General features: G+C 40.5%; 1 protein-coding gene across 1 annotated transcript; it reads right to left on the bottom strand.

Annotated features, from left to right (window-relative positions):
- Positions 1 to 524: 524 nt before the first annotated feature.
- Positions 525 to 16,401, bottom strand: LOC143285274 (uncharacterized). The gene is made up of 4 exons (XM_076592531.1): positions 15,889 to 16,401; positions 7,967 to 8,144; positions 6,387 to 6,833; positions 525 to 553 (listed from the first exon to the last, which is right to left on the bottom strand). Exons 1-4 carry the CDS (start codon positions 16,399 to 16,401, stop codon positions 525 to 527), a joined length of 1,167 nt encoding a protein of 388 aa, XP_076448646.1.
- Positions 16,402 to 18,267: the final 1,866 nt, after the last annotated feature.

Below are 18,267 nucleotides of genomic sequence, written 5' to 3'. Positions count from 1 at the left end.
ATACGATAGTACTGTTTAATTAATTTAAACCCACTTGACTGCCATAAACGTATTACGTACGTGCATAGTGACGTCACCGATGACGTCATCATAAAAGAGAACTAGCTCTGGAAGGCTGAAAATTCACACAGTTTGTCTAGAGTGGTATATCTCCAGACAATTTTCTCAGTTTTAGGCTTATTGTTTTGGATAATGTTTTATGACCTGAAACACCGCTTTCTGCTGTTTTCTCCCTGGCACTGAAGGGGTTTTAATATCAATGTGGTAAGACGTTAAATGAAAGATTGATTCATCCACTAACACACTGATGGTGGTTGATTCCCTTTGGGCTACAACTGCTTCAGTTTCCGTGTCAGTTTCAAGGAAATGTCAAAACGTGGGGACTAATCCATATGCGCTACAATGGTGTTGCCGCTATGGGGAATGACTGTTGACAACCCTGTCATGTGAGACCAATGAATCCAAAGCTTTCAAGTTTAATCTCCACAGTACAAAACACCTCACATTTTATATAGCATGACACCTCATTTGTTGACATAACACAGTTCCCCACCTGTTCACAGTGGCATAACACTTTACATGTTCACATTGACATAACACTTCACTTGTTCCCAGTGACATAATACCTCACATGTTGACGTAACAACTCACATGTTGACATTAACATAACGCTTCACATCATTTCTCATGTTGACATTGACATTGCACCTCACACGTAAACGTAACACCTCACGTGTTGACATTAACATAACATCTCACGTGTTGAAACTGACATAATACCAGTTTCTGTTGAGTACCATGATGAAGAGTAGTCTTACTGGGAAAAAACAACAACAAAAAAGATATAAAAAAAACAGAGAGCAAAGAGAACTACTGTGTTCCGCTACAAAAACACAAAAGACAATAACTCTGATAGATCCGAGTATCAATGATAACTTCGGGAACTAAAGTGTTGTGATCAATCTAAAAAAAAAGTGGTTATGCGAATAAAGACGACATAGTTATGTTTATACCAGATACTGCGGTCAGAAGATGTCATAATCTATGTAAAATAGTGGTCCAGTTTCAGTTTCAGTTTCAGTAGCTCAAAGAGGCGTCACTGCATTCGGACAAATTCATATACGCTATACCACATCTGCAAAGCATAAAAAAAGAACTACTACTAAAAATAATAATATGTGTAAGGCGCAAAAACTTGATGAAGTCAACTATAAGCGTACAAAAAGAAAAAAAGAAAAAAAAAAAGTGGTCTAGTGCTACACCACCAGCAGGTCGCCTGAAACTGGACGTAAAAGTTGTTGAGTTCAGGTGGGTTGTAACTAATTAGCCTCTGTCTGTCTGGTTGACTCACTTGTGTAAACAAAGTGAGTATATGTTTTAACCCGGTGTTCGGTTGTGTGTGTGTGTGTGTGTGTGTGTGTGTGTGTGTTCCGTGGTAAACTTTAACACTGACATTTTCTCTGCAAATACTTTGTCAGTTGACACCAAATTAGGCATAAAATAGGAAAAATTCAGTTCTTTCCAGTCATCTTGTTTAAAACAATATTGCACCTCTGGTATGGGCATAAAAAAATTAAAAAAAGAAGCCAAATTATATGCAAACTGCATTTATTGTTATATTTATATTTTTTGTATTCTCTGAACTTGGCACTATGATCTGATATTCTGACACAACAACAAGAGCAGTCATTTTTATCATTTTTTTTGTTCAAACAGGAACTTATTTTGCTAAGCATGGAAGTTTTATTTATTTTGCAAACGTTTTGGTGCAGATAGTAAAAAAGGGAAATTAATCTGTAATTAATGCTAGGGGAGTTAATTTGCTTTAAACTGATCTTTCTCATCTTAAACATTACATTTTGAAATTATACTCAATACATAAAAAGCTTGTGTGTTTTACTCTCTGTGTACAGGGCTTTCACTATGTTCATTCGCCCAAGTGGTCTTTTTCGGAAAATATTAAAATCAATATGACCAGTGGACTTTACAGATCTATTGGCTGAGCCCTGAAGGTCATGGGCAAAAATCAATTGTGTACACATATTTATACACATTCAAAGCGCGTGCTCATATTCTTCGCGAACGTGAACGACGCCATTTTGTTTCAAGTTGTTGACCTGCCCGTTCAATCCCATATTCAATGGACAATACACGATAACATGTGATGGAAAGTTGGAGAAGGAGACCGTTAAATATTTATTCAGAGAAAGATTTGTGAACGCCTCATCACTTACTGGATTATGCCCCAAACTGCCATAAAAATATCCACAGAATCAGCCGGAATTCACAGTTAAAAATTGTAAACCATGCGAGTTAATACCCTTGAATTGATCACGATGAAACGAAAAAAATTCCAGTCTTGACTTTTCTCAAAATGAAGTCCTTTTCACTTCTTACGACGTTTAGAAGTACTTGTACTTGGCTCTACATGTTATTAGTTTAACAAAATACTCAATTTTCATATCAACTTTAAAACTATAAAACTAGAATGAACATAAAAGAGAAATTGAATCGACCGTGTCGTACTACATTCCCGGCGGGTGTAACTAAACTTGTACATCTATCTAGATCTAGAGAAAACGGCTAAATGTTGCAGTGTGATTGCGGTGATAGCCACGTCTCCTTTACCGCGGACTTAAAAAGAATTTTTTATTGCCCTTAAAGATTTTTTGAATGCCCAAGATACACCAGAATAATATGATTTAAACAGCGTTCTCACTGCGAATACCTCAATTGATTTATCGCCCTTTAAAAAAGTATGTTCAGTTATTAAATTTTAGAGTGTCAGTTAAGGAGCCAGGATAGTGTAATGGGTTTGACAGTTTCTTCTCACCCGAACACGCTGGGTTCGAATCTGGTTAGGACTTTTAATTTTTTCTCTTTTTTTTAGCCCAAATCTTTATAATAACAAATACAGAACACATTTTAACGATTAGATTTTTTTTTTTTTTTTTTTCAAAGTGTATCACAAATGAGTCTTGAAGGCCTTGCCTCTCTTGTTTTGTTTTGTTTTTGCTTCTGTCTCTATCGCTTTTTCTTTCTCTTTCTTATTTTTCTCCCTCTCTATCAACTGGGCAAATGGTTTTCATGGCCTGACGATGAAATATATCAATGTCACTTTAGATATAACTTGTCCCTGATGATGCTCCCTCCACCCCCACTCAAGGAACAACATAGTACTATCTTTTATAGCGTCTTGCTCATGTTGATTTGGTGACTTATAAACAGTACTCATGAATGGAAGAACAAGAGATGCAAGGCCTTCAAGACTCACTTGTGATACACTTTAAAAAAAAATCTAATCGTTAAAATGTGTTCTGTATTTGTTATCATAAAACTTCGGGTTAAAAGAAAAAGAACAAAAAAAAAAAAAAAAAAAAAAAAAAAAAAAAAAAAAAGGCAGATTCGAACTCCGTGTGTTCGGGTTAGAAGAAACTGTCTTATCCATTACACTATTGTGGCGCCTTAATTGACGTTCAAAAATATAATATTTAAATATGCTTTTTTAAAGGGCGATAAATCGATTGCGATATTCGCAGTGAGAACGCTGTTTAAATCATATTAATCTGGTGTATCTTGGGCATTCAAAAAATCTTTAAGGGCAATAAAAAATTCTTTTTAAGTCCGCGGTAAAGGAGACGTGGCTATCGCCGCAATCACAATGCAACATTTAGCCGTTTTCTCTGGATCTAGATAGATGTACAAGTTTCGGTTAGTTACACGCGGTTGACACAGTCGATTCAATTTCTCTTTTACGTTCATGTTTTATAGTTTTAAAGTTGATATGAAAATTGAGTATATTGTTAAACTAATAACACGTAGAGCCAAGTACAAGTACTTCTAAACGTCTTATGAGGTGAAAAGGACTTCATTTTGAGAAAAGTCAAGACTGGAAATTTTTACTTTTCTTCAATTCAAGGGTATCAACTCACATGGTTTATTATTTTCAACTGTGAATTCCGACTGATTCTGTGGATATTTTTATGGCAGTTTGGGGCATAATCCAGTAAGTGATGAGGCGTTCACAGATCTTTCTCTGAATAAATATTTAACGGTCTCCTTCTCCAACTTTCCATCACATGTTGTGTATTGAGAGATGACAAATTGTACACTGACAGGGAGGGAGGGTAGAGGGTAGTGATTTTTAAAATAATATTTTTTGTTGTTTTTTGTTGTTGTTCTTCCAGCATTATGGGTTTTCTTCTTTCTCCAGTCACTGACACTCACCCTCTCCATTTTAGATTTTGTACTCTATATTTTCCTCATTCTGTTCTGTGTCTGTCTGTCTGTCTCTCTCTCTCTTCCTTTTTTAGTCCCCTCCCCCTTGACCCCCCGACCCCCCTCCACCTCAACCGCCCCCCCTTTTCATTCGAATATATAAAAATGTTGATATCTGATTAATACTAACAATCAACATTCTAATAGGAATGATAATAATCCAAATAATAATGATAATATCATTTAATATCACTCTAATATCATTTTAGATGAACAGACTATAAATAAATAAACGAAAACGGGTAGTGAGGATAAAAAAAAATGCACATAACTTTTTGAGAGATGAAATTGTACACTGACAGCGCATAACAGGGCAGGGAGAGGGTTTTTTTGTTTTTTTTTGTTTTTTTGTTTTTTTGTTTTGTTAAAAGTATGCTGGGGAGAGGGGTGGGGAGGGAGGGGGTTGGGGGGGGGGGGGGGGAGGATTAATCTACAATTATATGGAAATGTGCCCACGTGTGACATGTGCACAGTTATTGATTCATTTTCATCGCTTGAGCGTTTTGCTGAAAGGAGAAGTTTATTACCCTGAAATTTCATCATTAAAGTCGTCGTCCTCCTTGTTGTTGTTGCTGTTGTTCTTGTATTTCGATAGCTTTCTCATTTCTCGGATGACTCATTTTACGATAGCAGAGAACCCACAGATGGCGGAATCGGTTGTGTGTGTGTGTGTGTGTGTGTGTGTGTGTGTGTGTGTGTGTGTGTGTGTACGTGTGTGTGTGTGTTTGTGTGTCTGTGTGTGTTTGTGTGTGTGTCTGTGTGTGTATGTGTGGACGCGGTTGTGTGTGTGTGTGTGTGTGTGTGTGTGTGTGTGTGTGTGTATGCTTATGCACGCGCGCGCGTTCGGGAGTGTGTGTATGTGAGAGTGCCTTCTTGCATGCGTGCAAACAACTGTGAATGTGTGCGCGTGCATATAAGTATATATGTTTGAGACTGCTTATTCATCATTCAATTTTGTTTTTGTTTGGGTTTCGATCGATAAACAGTTGAAGATAAGGTTATAGGAATAGATAAAGAGGCAGCTTCAGATATGAGAACAATATTTTTGCCCTCTTTGTTTTACATCGTTGACATCGTTGGATGGTATATTGTGCTTCATGGAATATTTTGAGAACTAAATACTCAGTGGCAAACTTTTAGCACAGGGGATGTTACTTCAACGTGTGAGGTATTGTTTCAACATGTGAGGTGTTAGGTCTACGTATGAAGTGCTGTGTCAATGCCAACATGCCACTGTCAACATATGAAATCTTATGTCATACTGACATGTGAGGTGTTATGTCATTGTGGGTATGTGAGATGTTATGTCAATGTCAACATGTGAGGTGTTATGTCATTGTGAACATGTGAAATGTGAGATGGGGGGTGGGGGTGAAAGTCAGACAATGGCCGATTCATACACTGAACTCGTTTTATCATTTTTATTATTCTTAGCCTATGTATATATCATAATGTGGCAAAAACAAACGAAAGGAAACTCCGTAACAAAATGGCGAGAACTAACTGAATAAGAACTGCGCATTGTCCAACTATTGTTGCCTACGACAGACCACCACCGTGATGTTGATTAGATTCAAGGTTGTGATTTGCATAGTGTCAACAGCGTGATCGTGTTTCATTAAATGCCACGAAAAAACCATTATACCCATAACATCATCAAAACGCTCGCTCGTGAAAGAAATACTTTGAGATGTAATCTTATGTCTTCAATAGCAAAGGGGGATACTATTGTGTCTTTCAAAGCTGAAAATACGAGTTCGAAATCCATCCGGATTACAGCAGAGAAAAACAGACAAACATTCTATAAGATAAATTATGTCTATCACTTAGTATTCACATATGAATCTCAGTGACTTTTTCTGTTGTTCGCTCATACAACAAAAAGAAAACTGGGACAAACTGGAACTTACAATACTCAAAATTTCGACCACGTTATGGCAGTATCTTCAGAATCAATCTTTGCTCCTCATTTTGTAAGCAAACTGACTTAAAATTGTGCAAGACATGAACACAGGACAATGAGGCTGCTACATCTGTTTTGTTTACTTCACATAGGCAAGTGCTTTGAGTTCATTCTCACAACATCCTGTCAAACACACATGCCTTACTGTCTCCAAACAAGATGTGTCTGGTGACCTGTCCCAGAGAACTGTTTTGTTGGTCGAACCGTTTCCTGAAGTAACGTGGAAATAAACGGGTGTACAAATGGAGGCCGTGCAATCGCTTCCAGTCCAGAAAGTTGTCATAGAAAAGTTTTCTGATATTCGCAAAGTATGGAGTCACAAAATTGTTGACTTCGTGGAAGGCCAGTTCTGGTCTTTTCTGATGAATCCGGTACGGCATTATTGTGGAGTGAAATCCCCATACTTTGTCGTTGAAGGTACGATAGGAGTCGTGCCAAACGTTCAGAAATTCGGCTGCTGGTTTTCCCATAAATATGCAGTTGCAGTAATTCATGTTGGGGATTGTCTTTCCCATCACAACACTGTAATTGCGTAAGTCCTCTACAGGGTTTAGCAAGATGTAATCGGTATCCTGATACACTCCACCAAACTCTGCACACAGGTTTACAAGCAAAACGTATATTGAAAAAAAGCATAGAACATGGTGGGAACTTTGGAAAGACAAAAAGTATATATATATATATATATATATATATATATATATATATATATATATATATATATATATATATAATCCTGGCCATTATTCCTGGCGAAACCCACTTCAAACATGCCTTCTAACTATTTCCACGTGTCAGTTGTTTAAATCAATGTAGAGGAGAACACCGAATTATGCTATAGGGTCAATTAAAGATGCTATAAAGGTCAAACAAAACAACGTCAGAAAGACCAGTCCATCCATGTTTCGCTCAGTCAACGTATAATTTCAATCACGTCATCCATATTAATATTCTTCAGGACATGAACAAGAGAATCAAGGGGAACATATCCGAGCAATATCTTCGTGGATCTAGCTGTTAAATATTTGTGCCTGAAATCATGCAGATCCTAGAAGCCAATTAGACAGAGGGCACATATCGTGGAGCTTCTCCACCTTTCAAGAAAGGAGGATGTATCAGATAAGAATGGGCAGTATGGAGCTAGCAGAATAACATCATTTCTTTCGTGTTTCCTGTAATGGAAGGAGTGGATTCCCTGAGGTTACGGAGGATCTGAAATAACTACTTTTCATTCTGCAAGTTACATTCCTATTGCCAGAGGTGTTTCATATGAGAATGAAGCCTGGGTTTCAGGCCTTTGAATGGTATTGTGAAGCGAGACAGCTCCTGATTCATGGTATTCTTGGCGAGTCGATCAATGACTTCATTGTCTCGAATGGCTAGATGACCAGGAATCCATGCTAGAATAATACAACATATAATATGTTATCCAGATATTTAATTTTGGTTTAAAAAATGCACGATGAAACAGGTGTGTGTGTGTGTGTGTGTGTGTGTGTGTGTGTGTGTGTGTGTGTGTGTGTGTTGTGTTGTGTTTTGTTCTGTTCTTGTATGGTGTTTTGTGTCTGACTGCCGTTATTGCAAAGTGCTTGATTGAAAGTGCTATATAAACGTCTACTTCTTTGACATTGTTTAAGAGAGTCCAGCCCTTCTTCTTCTGTTCAATACTAGACGCTTTGAAATTAAGATGACTAAATATTGACGTACAAAATCAAGGTAACTTACTTTTGACAGCCTCAAGGCGGGCAATATCCGAGCTGTGCTCAATGACCTTGACCGGATGACCGAAGATGACACTGGGTGCTGACCTCTGGACATGGATGAGGTGGGGGATGAGGCGGACCAGCGTGTCCCAGAAAGAGCCCACTGGCAGGACGTCGGCGTGAATCATCACCATGCAGGGCTGAAAGACACCACACACACTCTGTGCCACAACACATGCAGACACACGTGACAGAACCCATGTCAAGGAAGACAGTACAAAATACAAAGTATGGGTAGCTGTGCACTTGAATACTTAAGAGTTCCACGGCTGTTACATTCTGGTGTTCTTTTTATGTCTGGTGTTTCTTTCAGCTTTGCCGCTGGCCGTGCTGCCTCTTTGATAAACTGTACTGACTGTCAATCCACTCGCTATGGTCATGCACATGAGTGGCTAACAAGAAAAACAAGAGAGGCAAGGCCTTCAAGACTCACTTGCGATACTCTTAAAAAAAATCTAATCGTTAAAATGTGTTCTGTATTTGTCATTATAAAGCTTCGGGTTACAAAACAACAACAACAACAAAAACCCAACAAAAAAAACAGCCCTAACCAGATTCGAACCCCGTGTGTTCGGGTGAACATACTTCTTTTAAAGGGCGATAAATCAATTGCGGTATTCGCAGTGAGAACGCTGTTTAAATCATATTATTCTGGTGTATCTTGGGCATTCAAAAAATCTAAGGGCAATAAAAAATTCTTTTTAAGTCAAAGGAGACGTGGCTATCGCCGTACAAGTTTAGTTACACCTGCCGGGAATGTAGTACGACACGGTTGATTCAATTTCTATTTTATGTTCATTCTAGTTTTATAGTTTTAAAGTTGATATGAAAATTTAGTATTTTGTTAAACTAATAACATGTAGAGCCAAGTAAAAGTACTTCTAAACGTCGTATGAAGTGAAAAGGACTTCATTTTGAGAAAAGTCAAGACTGGAAATTTTTTCGTTTCATCGTGATCAATTCAAGGGTATTAACTCTTTCACTTTCACTTTCACTGCGTTGACGGCCACAATCATCAATTTGACTTTTACGCCGTTTTTGTTGGGTTGCGATGAAAGAAAAACAAGCTACAGAAAGCGACAGACCTATTAGTGTGGATGAAAACTTAGTCATACTCTAAGTGGGTTCTCCGGCAGGCTACTATCACTTCACTTTTCGCCCTTCCGAGCTAGCCGGTCCCTTGCTGATCTAAGACAGCAGGGCCCCAAAAATAAATTAAAAAACCCAAAAATATTAGGGTAAGAGAGGGGTGGGGAGGAGGAGGAGGGGGGTTAAGGGACCTGTTATCTAATTAACTACTGATTGGGGGGCACCCTAGACTTAAAGGTGTCCAAGGTGTCTGCTGCTATAGCTGTTTCAGGCAGGTTGTTCCAGTCACGTATTGTTCTGGGGAAGAAGGAATATTGCCTGTATTGGGTTTTACACCGGATCTGGTTGAGCTGGTGAGAATGTTTCCTTCTTTGTCTGAGTGGGGCAGGCACGATGCAGCTTTTGTCGACGATCGCCTCTTCGTCCATTGTCCATTATTTTCCGTAGCATGGCAAGCCTAGCTACCTTCCGTCTGTGCTGCAGTGTCGGCCATTGCAGTCTGTCGATCATCGCGTTGACACTAGATGTGTTGTGGTACCGGTTGACCACAAACCGTGCTGCTCGTCTCTGGACAGCTTCGATCTTCTTGATGTTGTCTTGGGTATGCGGGTCCCATACGGTGCACGCGTACTCCAAGACTGGTCTGACGAAAGTCTTATATGCTGTTTCTTTGAGGCGCACTGCTGGGATCTTCAGGTTTCTTCTGAGGAGGCCGAGGGTCTTATTAGCTTTTGCACAAATGGTGTTGATGTGCAGGTCCCAGCTGAGATCACTTGTGATGGTAACGCCTAGGTATTTTGAGGTAGAAACAGTTTCTAGGATATGGTTGCGGAGGGTATAGTCGGATTTTGCAGGACAGGATGATTTTGTAACTGGGAAAATAGTACATTTTCCAGGATGGAAAGCCATGTCCCAGCTGTGCTCCCATGCTTCTAGCTTCTTGAGGTCTTCCTGAAGTAAGTTTTGATCAGTTTTGGAGGCCTTTAAACGGTAGACAGCTGTGTCATCAGCAAACATACGTGTCAGTGAGGAGAGTTCTTCTGGCAAGTCATTGATGTACGCCAAAAATAGCGCTGGCCCTAAAACAGAGCCTTGTGGGACCCCAGACTTCACACTGACCCGGCTGGAAGCTGCGGCCTCCACTACCACCGATTGTTGCTGGTCTTTCAAGAAAGCTCCTATCCATTTGTTGATCTTTCCTTGGACGCCGTAATGTTTCAGTTTGTGGATGAGGAGGCTGTGGTTTACTTTATCGAAGGCCTTCGCAAAGTCCATAATGATGACGTCCGCCTGATTTCCTTTCTCTACAGTACCAAACAGTTCTTCTGTAAAATTGAGTAGTTGTGTCTCGCAGGACCGAAACTTGCGAAAGCCATGTTGTTCTTGACATAAGATTTCGTTGGATTCTAGGTGAGACATGAGAGAACTGACGATGACATGTTCCAGAATTTTGCAGGGGATAGAGGTCAGAGAGACTGGGCGGTAATTAGCTGGGTTGTAGTGTTCTCCTTTCTTGTATATTGGTGCAACGTTTGCATATCTCCAGTCAGAAGGGACATAACCAGTGTCATGGTTTACAATTTTTAACTGTGAATTCTGACTGATTCTGTGGATGTTTTTATGGCAGTTTGGGGCATAATCCAGTAAGTGATGAGGCGTTCACAAATCTTTCTCTGAATAAATATTTAACGGTCTCCTTCTCCAACTTTCCATCACATGTTATCGTGTATTGTCCACTGAATATAGGATTGAACGGGCAGGTCAACAACTTGAAACAAAATGGCGTCGTTCGCGTTCACGAAGAATATGAGCGCGCGCTTTGAATGTGTATAAATATGTGTACACAATTGATTTTTGCCCATGACCTTCAGGGCTCAGCCAATAGATCTGTAAAGTCCACTCGTCGTATTGATTTTAGTATTTTCCGAAAAAGACCACTTGGGCGAATGAACATTGTGAAAGCACTGTACACTGAGAGTAAAACACACAAGCTTTTTATGTATTGAGTATAATTTCAAAATGTAATGTTTAAGATGAGAAAGATCAGTTTAAAGCAAATTAAGTCCCCTAGCATTAATTACAGATTAATTTCCATTTTTTTCTATCTGGACCAAAACGTTTACAAAATAAATAAAACTTCCATGCTTAGCAAAATAAGTTCCTGTTTGAACAAAAAATGATAATAACGACTGCTCTTGTTGTTGTGTCAGAATACCAGATCAAAGTGCCAAGTTTAGAGAATACAAAAAATATAAATATAACAGTAAACGCAGTTTGCATATAATTTGGCTTCTTTTATTATTTTTTTTGTGCCCATCCCAGAGGTGCAATATTGTTTTAAACACGATGACTGGAAAGAACTGAATGTTTCCTATTTTTATGCCTAATTTGGTGTCAACTGACAAAGTATTTGTAGAGAAAATGTCAACTTTAAAGTTTACCACAGACACACAGACACACACACACACATACACACAGACACAGACACACACACACACAGACACACACACACACACACACACACACACACACACACACACACACACACACATACAAACACAGACAACCGAACACCGGGTTAAAACATAGACTCACTTTGTTTACACAAGTGAGTCAAAAAGTGTTTGAAATGTAGCACAAGTTTTCTTTGCTTGTTAATCTTCGTCTCCCTCTCGCAACTTTCCATCACATCGTTCATTTCTTGACTGATCATTTTGATTATAACTATGTGTTTCTGCTTTCTTCTCTCATCTTTCTCTTCTGGTTTTAGGCTCCTTCTAGTGTCGCACATTTCGAAAATATTGCTAGCGATACATGGCTTGGGTTTCCATCCACGTATCCCAAAGAACTCAGTTGCTGGTTCTGTTAACATGTGGTTGAAATTGTTTGTAAAGAATTCAAGATCGTCTTCAAGCTGAAGTGTGGTGAATTTGTTTTCTTTGACTGCTTAGAATTGTTCACCTATGTTAGTGTGTTTCTGTTTTTAAAGTTTGAATAATAGTCGGATATTTTCCCTCGACCATACTGTAATACTCATTATGACAAGGTTGTGGTCATTGCCAAAGTCAGCTTCTGGGAACAGTATTTTAGCCTTATTGATGTCAGACATAAGCATGATAAAGGCAAAAGAGAACTGGATTAAAGAGCAATGCCAGGAAATTGAAGAAAACCTGAAACAAAACAACAGCAAGAAGGCATACCAACTTGTCTCACAGAAGACTGACAACCACCCCATCCTTCGAGAAGAAGTGGAAGCAGCTGTAAAATCGCTGAAAAAGGGGAAGTCAGTAGGAGTGGATAATATCCCAGCAGAGCTGGTCCAAGCAGGGGGAGAAGCAATGATCACAGCCCTCACAACCATCTGCAACAAGATCTGGCAGACAGGGGAGTGGCCAACACCGTGGACCCAGTCACTGATCATCACCCTCCCCAAGAAAGGCAATCTACAAAAGTGCCAGAACTACCGCACGATCAGCCTAATAAGCCATCCCAGCAAAGTCATGCTAAAGATCCTGCTAAATAGATTGAAGCCACAAGCGGAGAAGATCATCGCAGAGGAACAAGCAAGTTTCAGACCAAGGCGCAGTACAACAGAGCAAATCTTCAACCTCAGGATACTGTGCGGGAGGTACCTCCAACATCAGCAAGACCTCTACCACGTTTTCGTGGATTTCAAGAAGGTGTTTGACCGAGTATGGCATGCAGCTTTATGGGCCACCATGAGGTTGTATAACATCAATGTCAACCTGATCCGAGTGATACAGAACCTCTACGACAAAGCCACCAGCGCAGTCTACTTCAACAGTAACATAAGGGAACCACAGTCGGAGTGAGGCAAGGCTGTTTGCTCTCACCAACTCCCTTCAACATCTTCCTGGAAAGAATCATGACTGATGCACTTGAAGACCACAAAGGAACAGTCAACATCGGAGGCAGAGCAGTCACCAACTTACGTTTCGCCGACGATATTGATGGCCTAGCAGGAAAAGAAGAGGAGCTAGCTAGCTTAGTGGACCACCTTGATAAAACCTCCAGAGCCTATGGCATGCAGATCAGTGCAGAGAAGACCAAACTGATGACCAACAACACCAATGGCATCAGTACTGACATAAGAGTGGATGGCCAGAAGCTAGAAACTGTCCACAGCTTTAAATACCTGGGAGCAATTGTGGCAGATGAGGGATCCAAACCCGAAGTACTCTCCAAGATTGCACAGGCGACAGCAGCGCTCACAAAACTGAGGTACATCTGGAACGACCGGAACATTGCACTCGGCTCAAAGATCAGACTGATGCGTACCCTGGTGACATCAATACTCTTGTATGCATGTGAATCGTGGACCTTAACAGCTGAAATAGAAAAGTCCACTGAGATGAGATGCTTTCGAAGACTCCTGGGCATCTCCTACAAAGATCATATCACGAACGAAGAAGTTCGAAACAGAATCAGGCAAGTCATTGGGCCCTACGAAGACCTGTTGACCTTGGTCAAGAGACGCAAGCTCAAATGGTATGGCCATGTCATGAGATCATCAGGGCTTGCCAAGACATTCCTGCAGGGCACAGTGCAAGGGGGGAGAAGGAGAGGCAGACAGAGGAAGAGATGGGAGGACAGCATCCCAGAATGGACGGGCTTGAGGTTGAGCGATACAATCAGGAGGTCAGAAAACCGAGAGGATTGGAGGATGCTGGATGCCAGATCACCTGTGGCGCCCCAACGGTCCACAAGACTGCGGAATAGGTGAAGGTGAAGGTGAAGGTGATGTCAGACATGTTCCGGTTTTTCTGGCTGTGATGTTGATCATTTGAGAAGGACAAGAAAAAACAAAACAAAAAAAAACAAAAACAATATTGAAAACCGAATTTACATTGTTTTGTGTCTCTGTACAAAGATGTAGTCCGAAATGGTTTTTAAAATTCCTCTCTCTCTCTCTCTCTCTCTCTCTCTCTCTCTCTCTCTGTGTCTCTCTCTCTCTCTCTTTGATTCCATAAACAGAAACCTTCTCTGGCCAGTTCTCTTAAAAAATGGTATAACAGGTAAACTGTATAGATGTGTTAGAAGTATGTATGATGTTGTCAAAGCAAGAGTACGGTGTGGCGCTAGATTGACTGATTACATTTCATGTACATCTGGAGTCAGACAAGGTGATGCATGTAGCCCAATTGTTTTTTCTTTGTTTATAAATGAACTAGCAATAGAGGTAATTAATAATGGTAGGCATGGTGCCATGTTTTCACTTGATGCATTTGAATTGTTTATTCTTTTGTTGGCTGATGATGTTGTTTTGATTTCAGAGACTGTTGTAGGATTACAAACACAATTGAATAGTCTACAGCGTGCAGCTACATCTCTACAGTTAAAAGTAAATATGTCTAAAAGCAATATTATTGTATTTCGGAAGGGTGGATATTTAAGTGTAAGAGAACGATGGTTTTATGATGGTGAGACGATGCCTGTTGTTAACGTTTATAAGTATCTAGGAATCCTGTTTTCTACCCGTTTGAGTTTTGTTTCTGCATGCAAGGAACTAGCAAGTAAAGCAAAAAATGCTTTGATCCGTGTTATGAAAAGGTTATATACTTTGAACAATAATTCATTCCACTTGTTTATTAAGCTGTTTGATTGTCAAATACAACCAATAGTACAATATGGATCTGAGATATGGGGTCTAGATAATGCTGTTTTACATTGTGAGTCTGTACATTTATTGGCTTTGAAGAAATTTTTAGGAGTTGATATGCGAACACCGAATGATCTAGTCTATGGCGAAACAAATCGCTACCCAATATATGTAAACTCTGCTGTAAATTGTATTCGATATTGGCTTAAACTGTTGCAAATGGGGGATAATAGAATACCGTATAAAGCCTATAAGATATTACATGATTTAGATAGAAAGGGAAAAAATAACTGGGTAACGAAGGTTCGTCTTTGTCTGTTCGAATATGGATTTGGCTTTGTGTGGATGGAACAGGGTGTTGGTAGCGTTAATAGCTTTATATCTGTTTTTCGCCAAAGGCTTATTGATTGTAGATGGCAAACATGGTATAGTCACATTTGTACTAGTGATAGATTTGACATGTATAGAACATTCTGTAATATACCTGATTTGAAACCTTATCTGCTGTTAGATATAGACAGGCATCTGAAACGTGTAACGACAAGATTTAGACTAGGTATATCAGAATTGACAGTGCATCACTTTAGATACAGAAGTTTTTGTGCAAATGATTTAGTCTGTTCTTTATGTCATGAAGCCCAAGAAAACGAGGTGCACGTTGTTCTTTGCTGCCCAGCACTAAAACATGTACGTCAAATATTTATAAAACCTAAGTACTACAAGCATCCCTCTCTGTTCAAGTTGAATTTGTTAATGTCGTCAAGCAATACCAATGACGTACATAATTTTTCGGTATTCTTATATAAGGCATTCAAATTAAGAGGAATTGTTACTTCGTAAAACAGTTATAATGTATTTTTTGTTGTCTATATATATTACACGGATACAATGCACGGTTTGTTGTCTATATTAATGCTTATTTGCTTATGTGTTTTCGTTGAGTTGTATTGTGTTTACGTATACCCCCTTCACTAGTGGCTGTGGCCTGATTGTGAATAAACCATTCCAAATTTCTCTCTCTCTCTCTCTCTCTCTCTCTCTCTCTCTCTCTCTCAGCACCCCTGTCCCTCTCCTTATGTGAGTGTACACAGTTGATGATGCCGAGGATAGTTGCTGATCTCTTGTCCCAACCAACCTCACACCCCGCCCCGCACACATCTGCCCTCTTCACTCACCTGCAAGAACCGCACAGAGCTGATGATGCCGATAAAGGTGTAGTTACGGATCTCGTGTCCCCCGAAGATCACGTAGTGAGACAGGTTGGGGATGAGGTCCTGCCCATCCCGGAAACACAGCGCTCTTACCGCCCTGGCCAGGCACGGGTCCTCAAAGCCATAGGCGGCGGGCGGCGTGGCCACACTGACCCACTCGAAAACCATCCGCACGGACGTGGGCTCACACACCAGCCTGGCCCGCAGCCTCTGAGAGCAACGGGGAGGGACGGAGGAGAGCCAGGCACAGGGGAGGAGGGGAGCCGTCACCGGGAACTTCAGCGGGATCGGGGCACAGCGGTGTGAATGGGAGTCGGTGCTGACAGAGGGGTAAAGGGGGAGGCTGGCCGGGGCACTTTGGACAGTGTGGCCAGGCTGGACAGCACTTGGAGGGGCTCCGTCAGTACCATTACGGTGAGCAGCCCGGGCAGTATCATTACGGTGAAGTGTTGTGTATCCACAGATATTGGGAGACATTTCGTCATGGGAGAAACGTTCTGAAATTCTCCTGGAATGTCCTGCATGGCAAAATTGAAATGTTCTCAATGAATGTCTCTCAAGCAGTGTGAAAAGAATGCTGATAAGGTAGCCAGCACACGTGTGTATGTCACTTTTCTTTTTCGATTCATGCGTTGATGTGGATGCAATCTTCATACATTCGCACCCTGTACTATGTCATTTCCGTCTGTCAGATGTAAAGCGTGAGGAAGTCCTTGAACAAACCCATCTCTACCAACGTCACTTGTATGCACTCATTTGTTAGAAAAATTGACATCTTCATTTTCACAGCCATCTGAAGTGAAGGCTTCAGAAGTACGTTTACACATGGAACCAAATTTGTATCTTTGTCATTTTAAGCCAACGTCAGTAGTTGCTCATAGTACATACCAGCAGCCCACCACCATAACTAGCTTTTGAGTTTGCTCTGCCTTTGTTTGGACAACTTTTCGGCACAGTTTATAGATGGATCAAATCGAATACGTAATGGCAGAGATGTGACAAGAAACACGCTCAAAGTAAACATAGAAGATTAAAGCAAATAATGGATGTAATTATAAAACCAGATATATCTTGTAAACTTGCAAAAATAGTCACCGGGTATGTTTGAAAAACATAATTTCGTCAGAACAGCGATTTCCACGACGAAATTCATAGCAGTAGTGGTAGTAGTAGTAACAGTAGGAATAGTAGTAATAGTAGTAGTAGTGGTTGTAATTCAATTATCATTGTCACTGAAAATTATGTACGCGTGCGCGCGCGCGCGCGCGCGCGCGTGTGTGTGTGTGTGTGTGTGCAATGGTATGTTTCATTCCTATAAATCTGTTTTAGACAATTTGATCATCCAACAGCAAAAATAATTGTTGTATAGGTGCATAAATAATTTGAAGGATGCGATGATCGAATGGTTAGAGCACCGGATTCACGCCTGTATTTCCTGAGTTCGATCCCCAGCATACATGGTGGGTAAAGGGTGGAGAAATTTCCAATCTCCCAGGTCAACAAATGTGCAGAGATGTTGGTGCCTGAACCTCTTTCGTGTATATAAGCACGCAGAAGATCAAATACGTACCTTAAAATTCCTGTAATCCATGTCAACGTTCGGAGGGTTATGGAAACAAGAACGTACCCAGTACACACACCCATGAAAACTGTTCAACTCGTAAAATGTTACGTGTGTGTGTGTGTGTGTGTGTGTGTGTGTGTGTGTGTGTGTGTGTGTATGCCGGCGCGCGACTGAAATCTGACTGAATGGCACAGGAAACGAATGACGAACGCCGAAAAGCAGCTCTCATCGGCTCTACCCAGGTATGAAGCCTGTTGTGCAATGACTCCGCATTTGCAAAGCGGTTAAAGCTTGGTCTCTGACCGAGGATAGGCGCTATATGTATCCATATCATGCCATGAATAAAGATGTATTTAACTATTCATGACTCTCCCCTGCCCCCCAACTACTCCCCGCCCACCCCCTCTCTCTGTCTGTGGCAGACAGACAGACAGACAGACAGACAGGCAGAAAACAAATACAAAACAGAAACCTACCTGGCAATAAATACCAAGTGACAACATAATGTATCGGAATGGAGATAACCAATATCGAAAAGATGCAATTTTTGAACACCCTGGTCCGTTTCATCCTCTGCAATGAAGAAAAACACCATCATGTAGAGAACTGGGCAAAGAAGAGTCATGAAAATAGAAAGCAGCATTTCAGTTGCCATGATTCCAGGTCCGTCTGCAAACCAGATCATGTCGATGGTTGCCTGCACAACAAGCTGCATGGCTTTGGGAGGAATTCTAAGAACAAAAAATCTCCGACACGATAATGTTGTGTTTTAGAAACAG

Source organism: Babylonia areolata, chromosome 8 (genome assembly GCF_041734735.1).
Source record: "Babylonia areolata isolate BAREFJ2019XMU chromosome 8, ASM4173473v1, whole genome shotgun sequence".
Lineage (NCBI taxonomy): Eukaryota > Metazoa > Mollusca > Gastropoda > Neogastropoda > Buccinidae > Babylonia > Babylonia areolata.
This window is presented reverse-complemented; position numbering and strand designations above follow the sequence as displayed.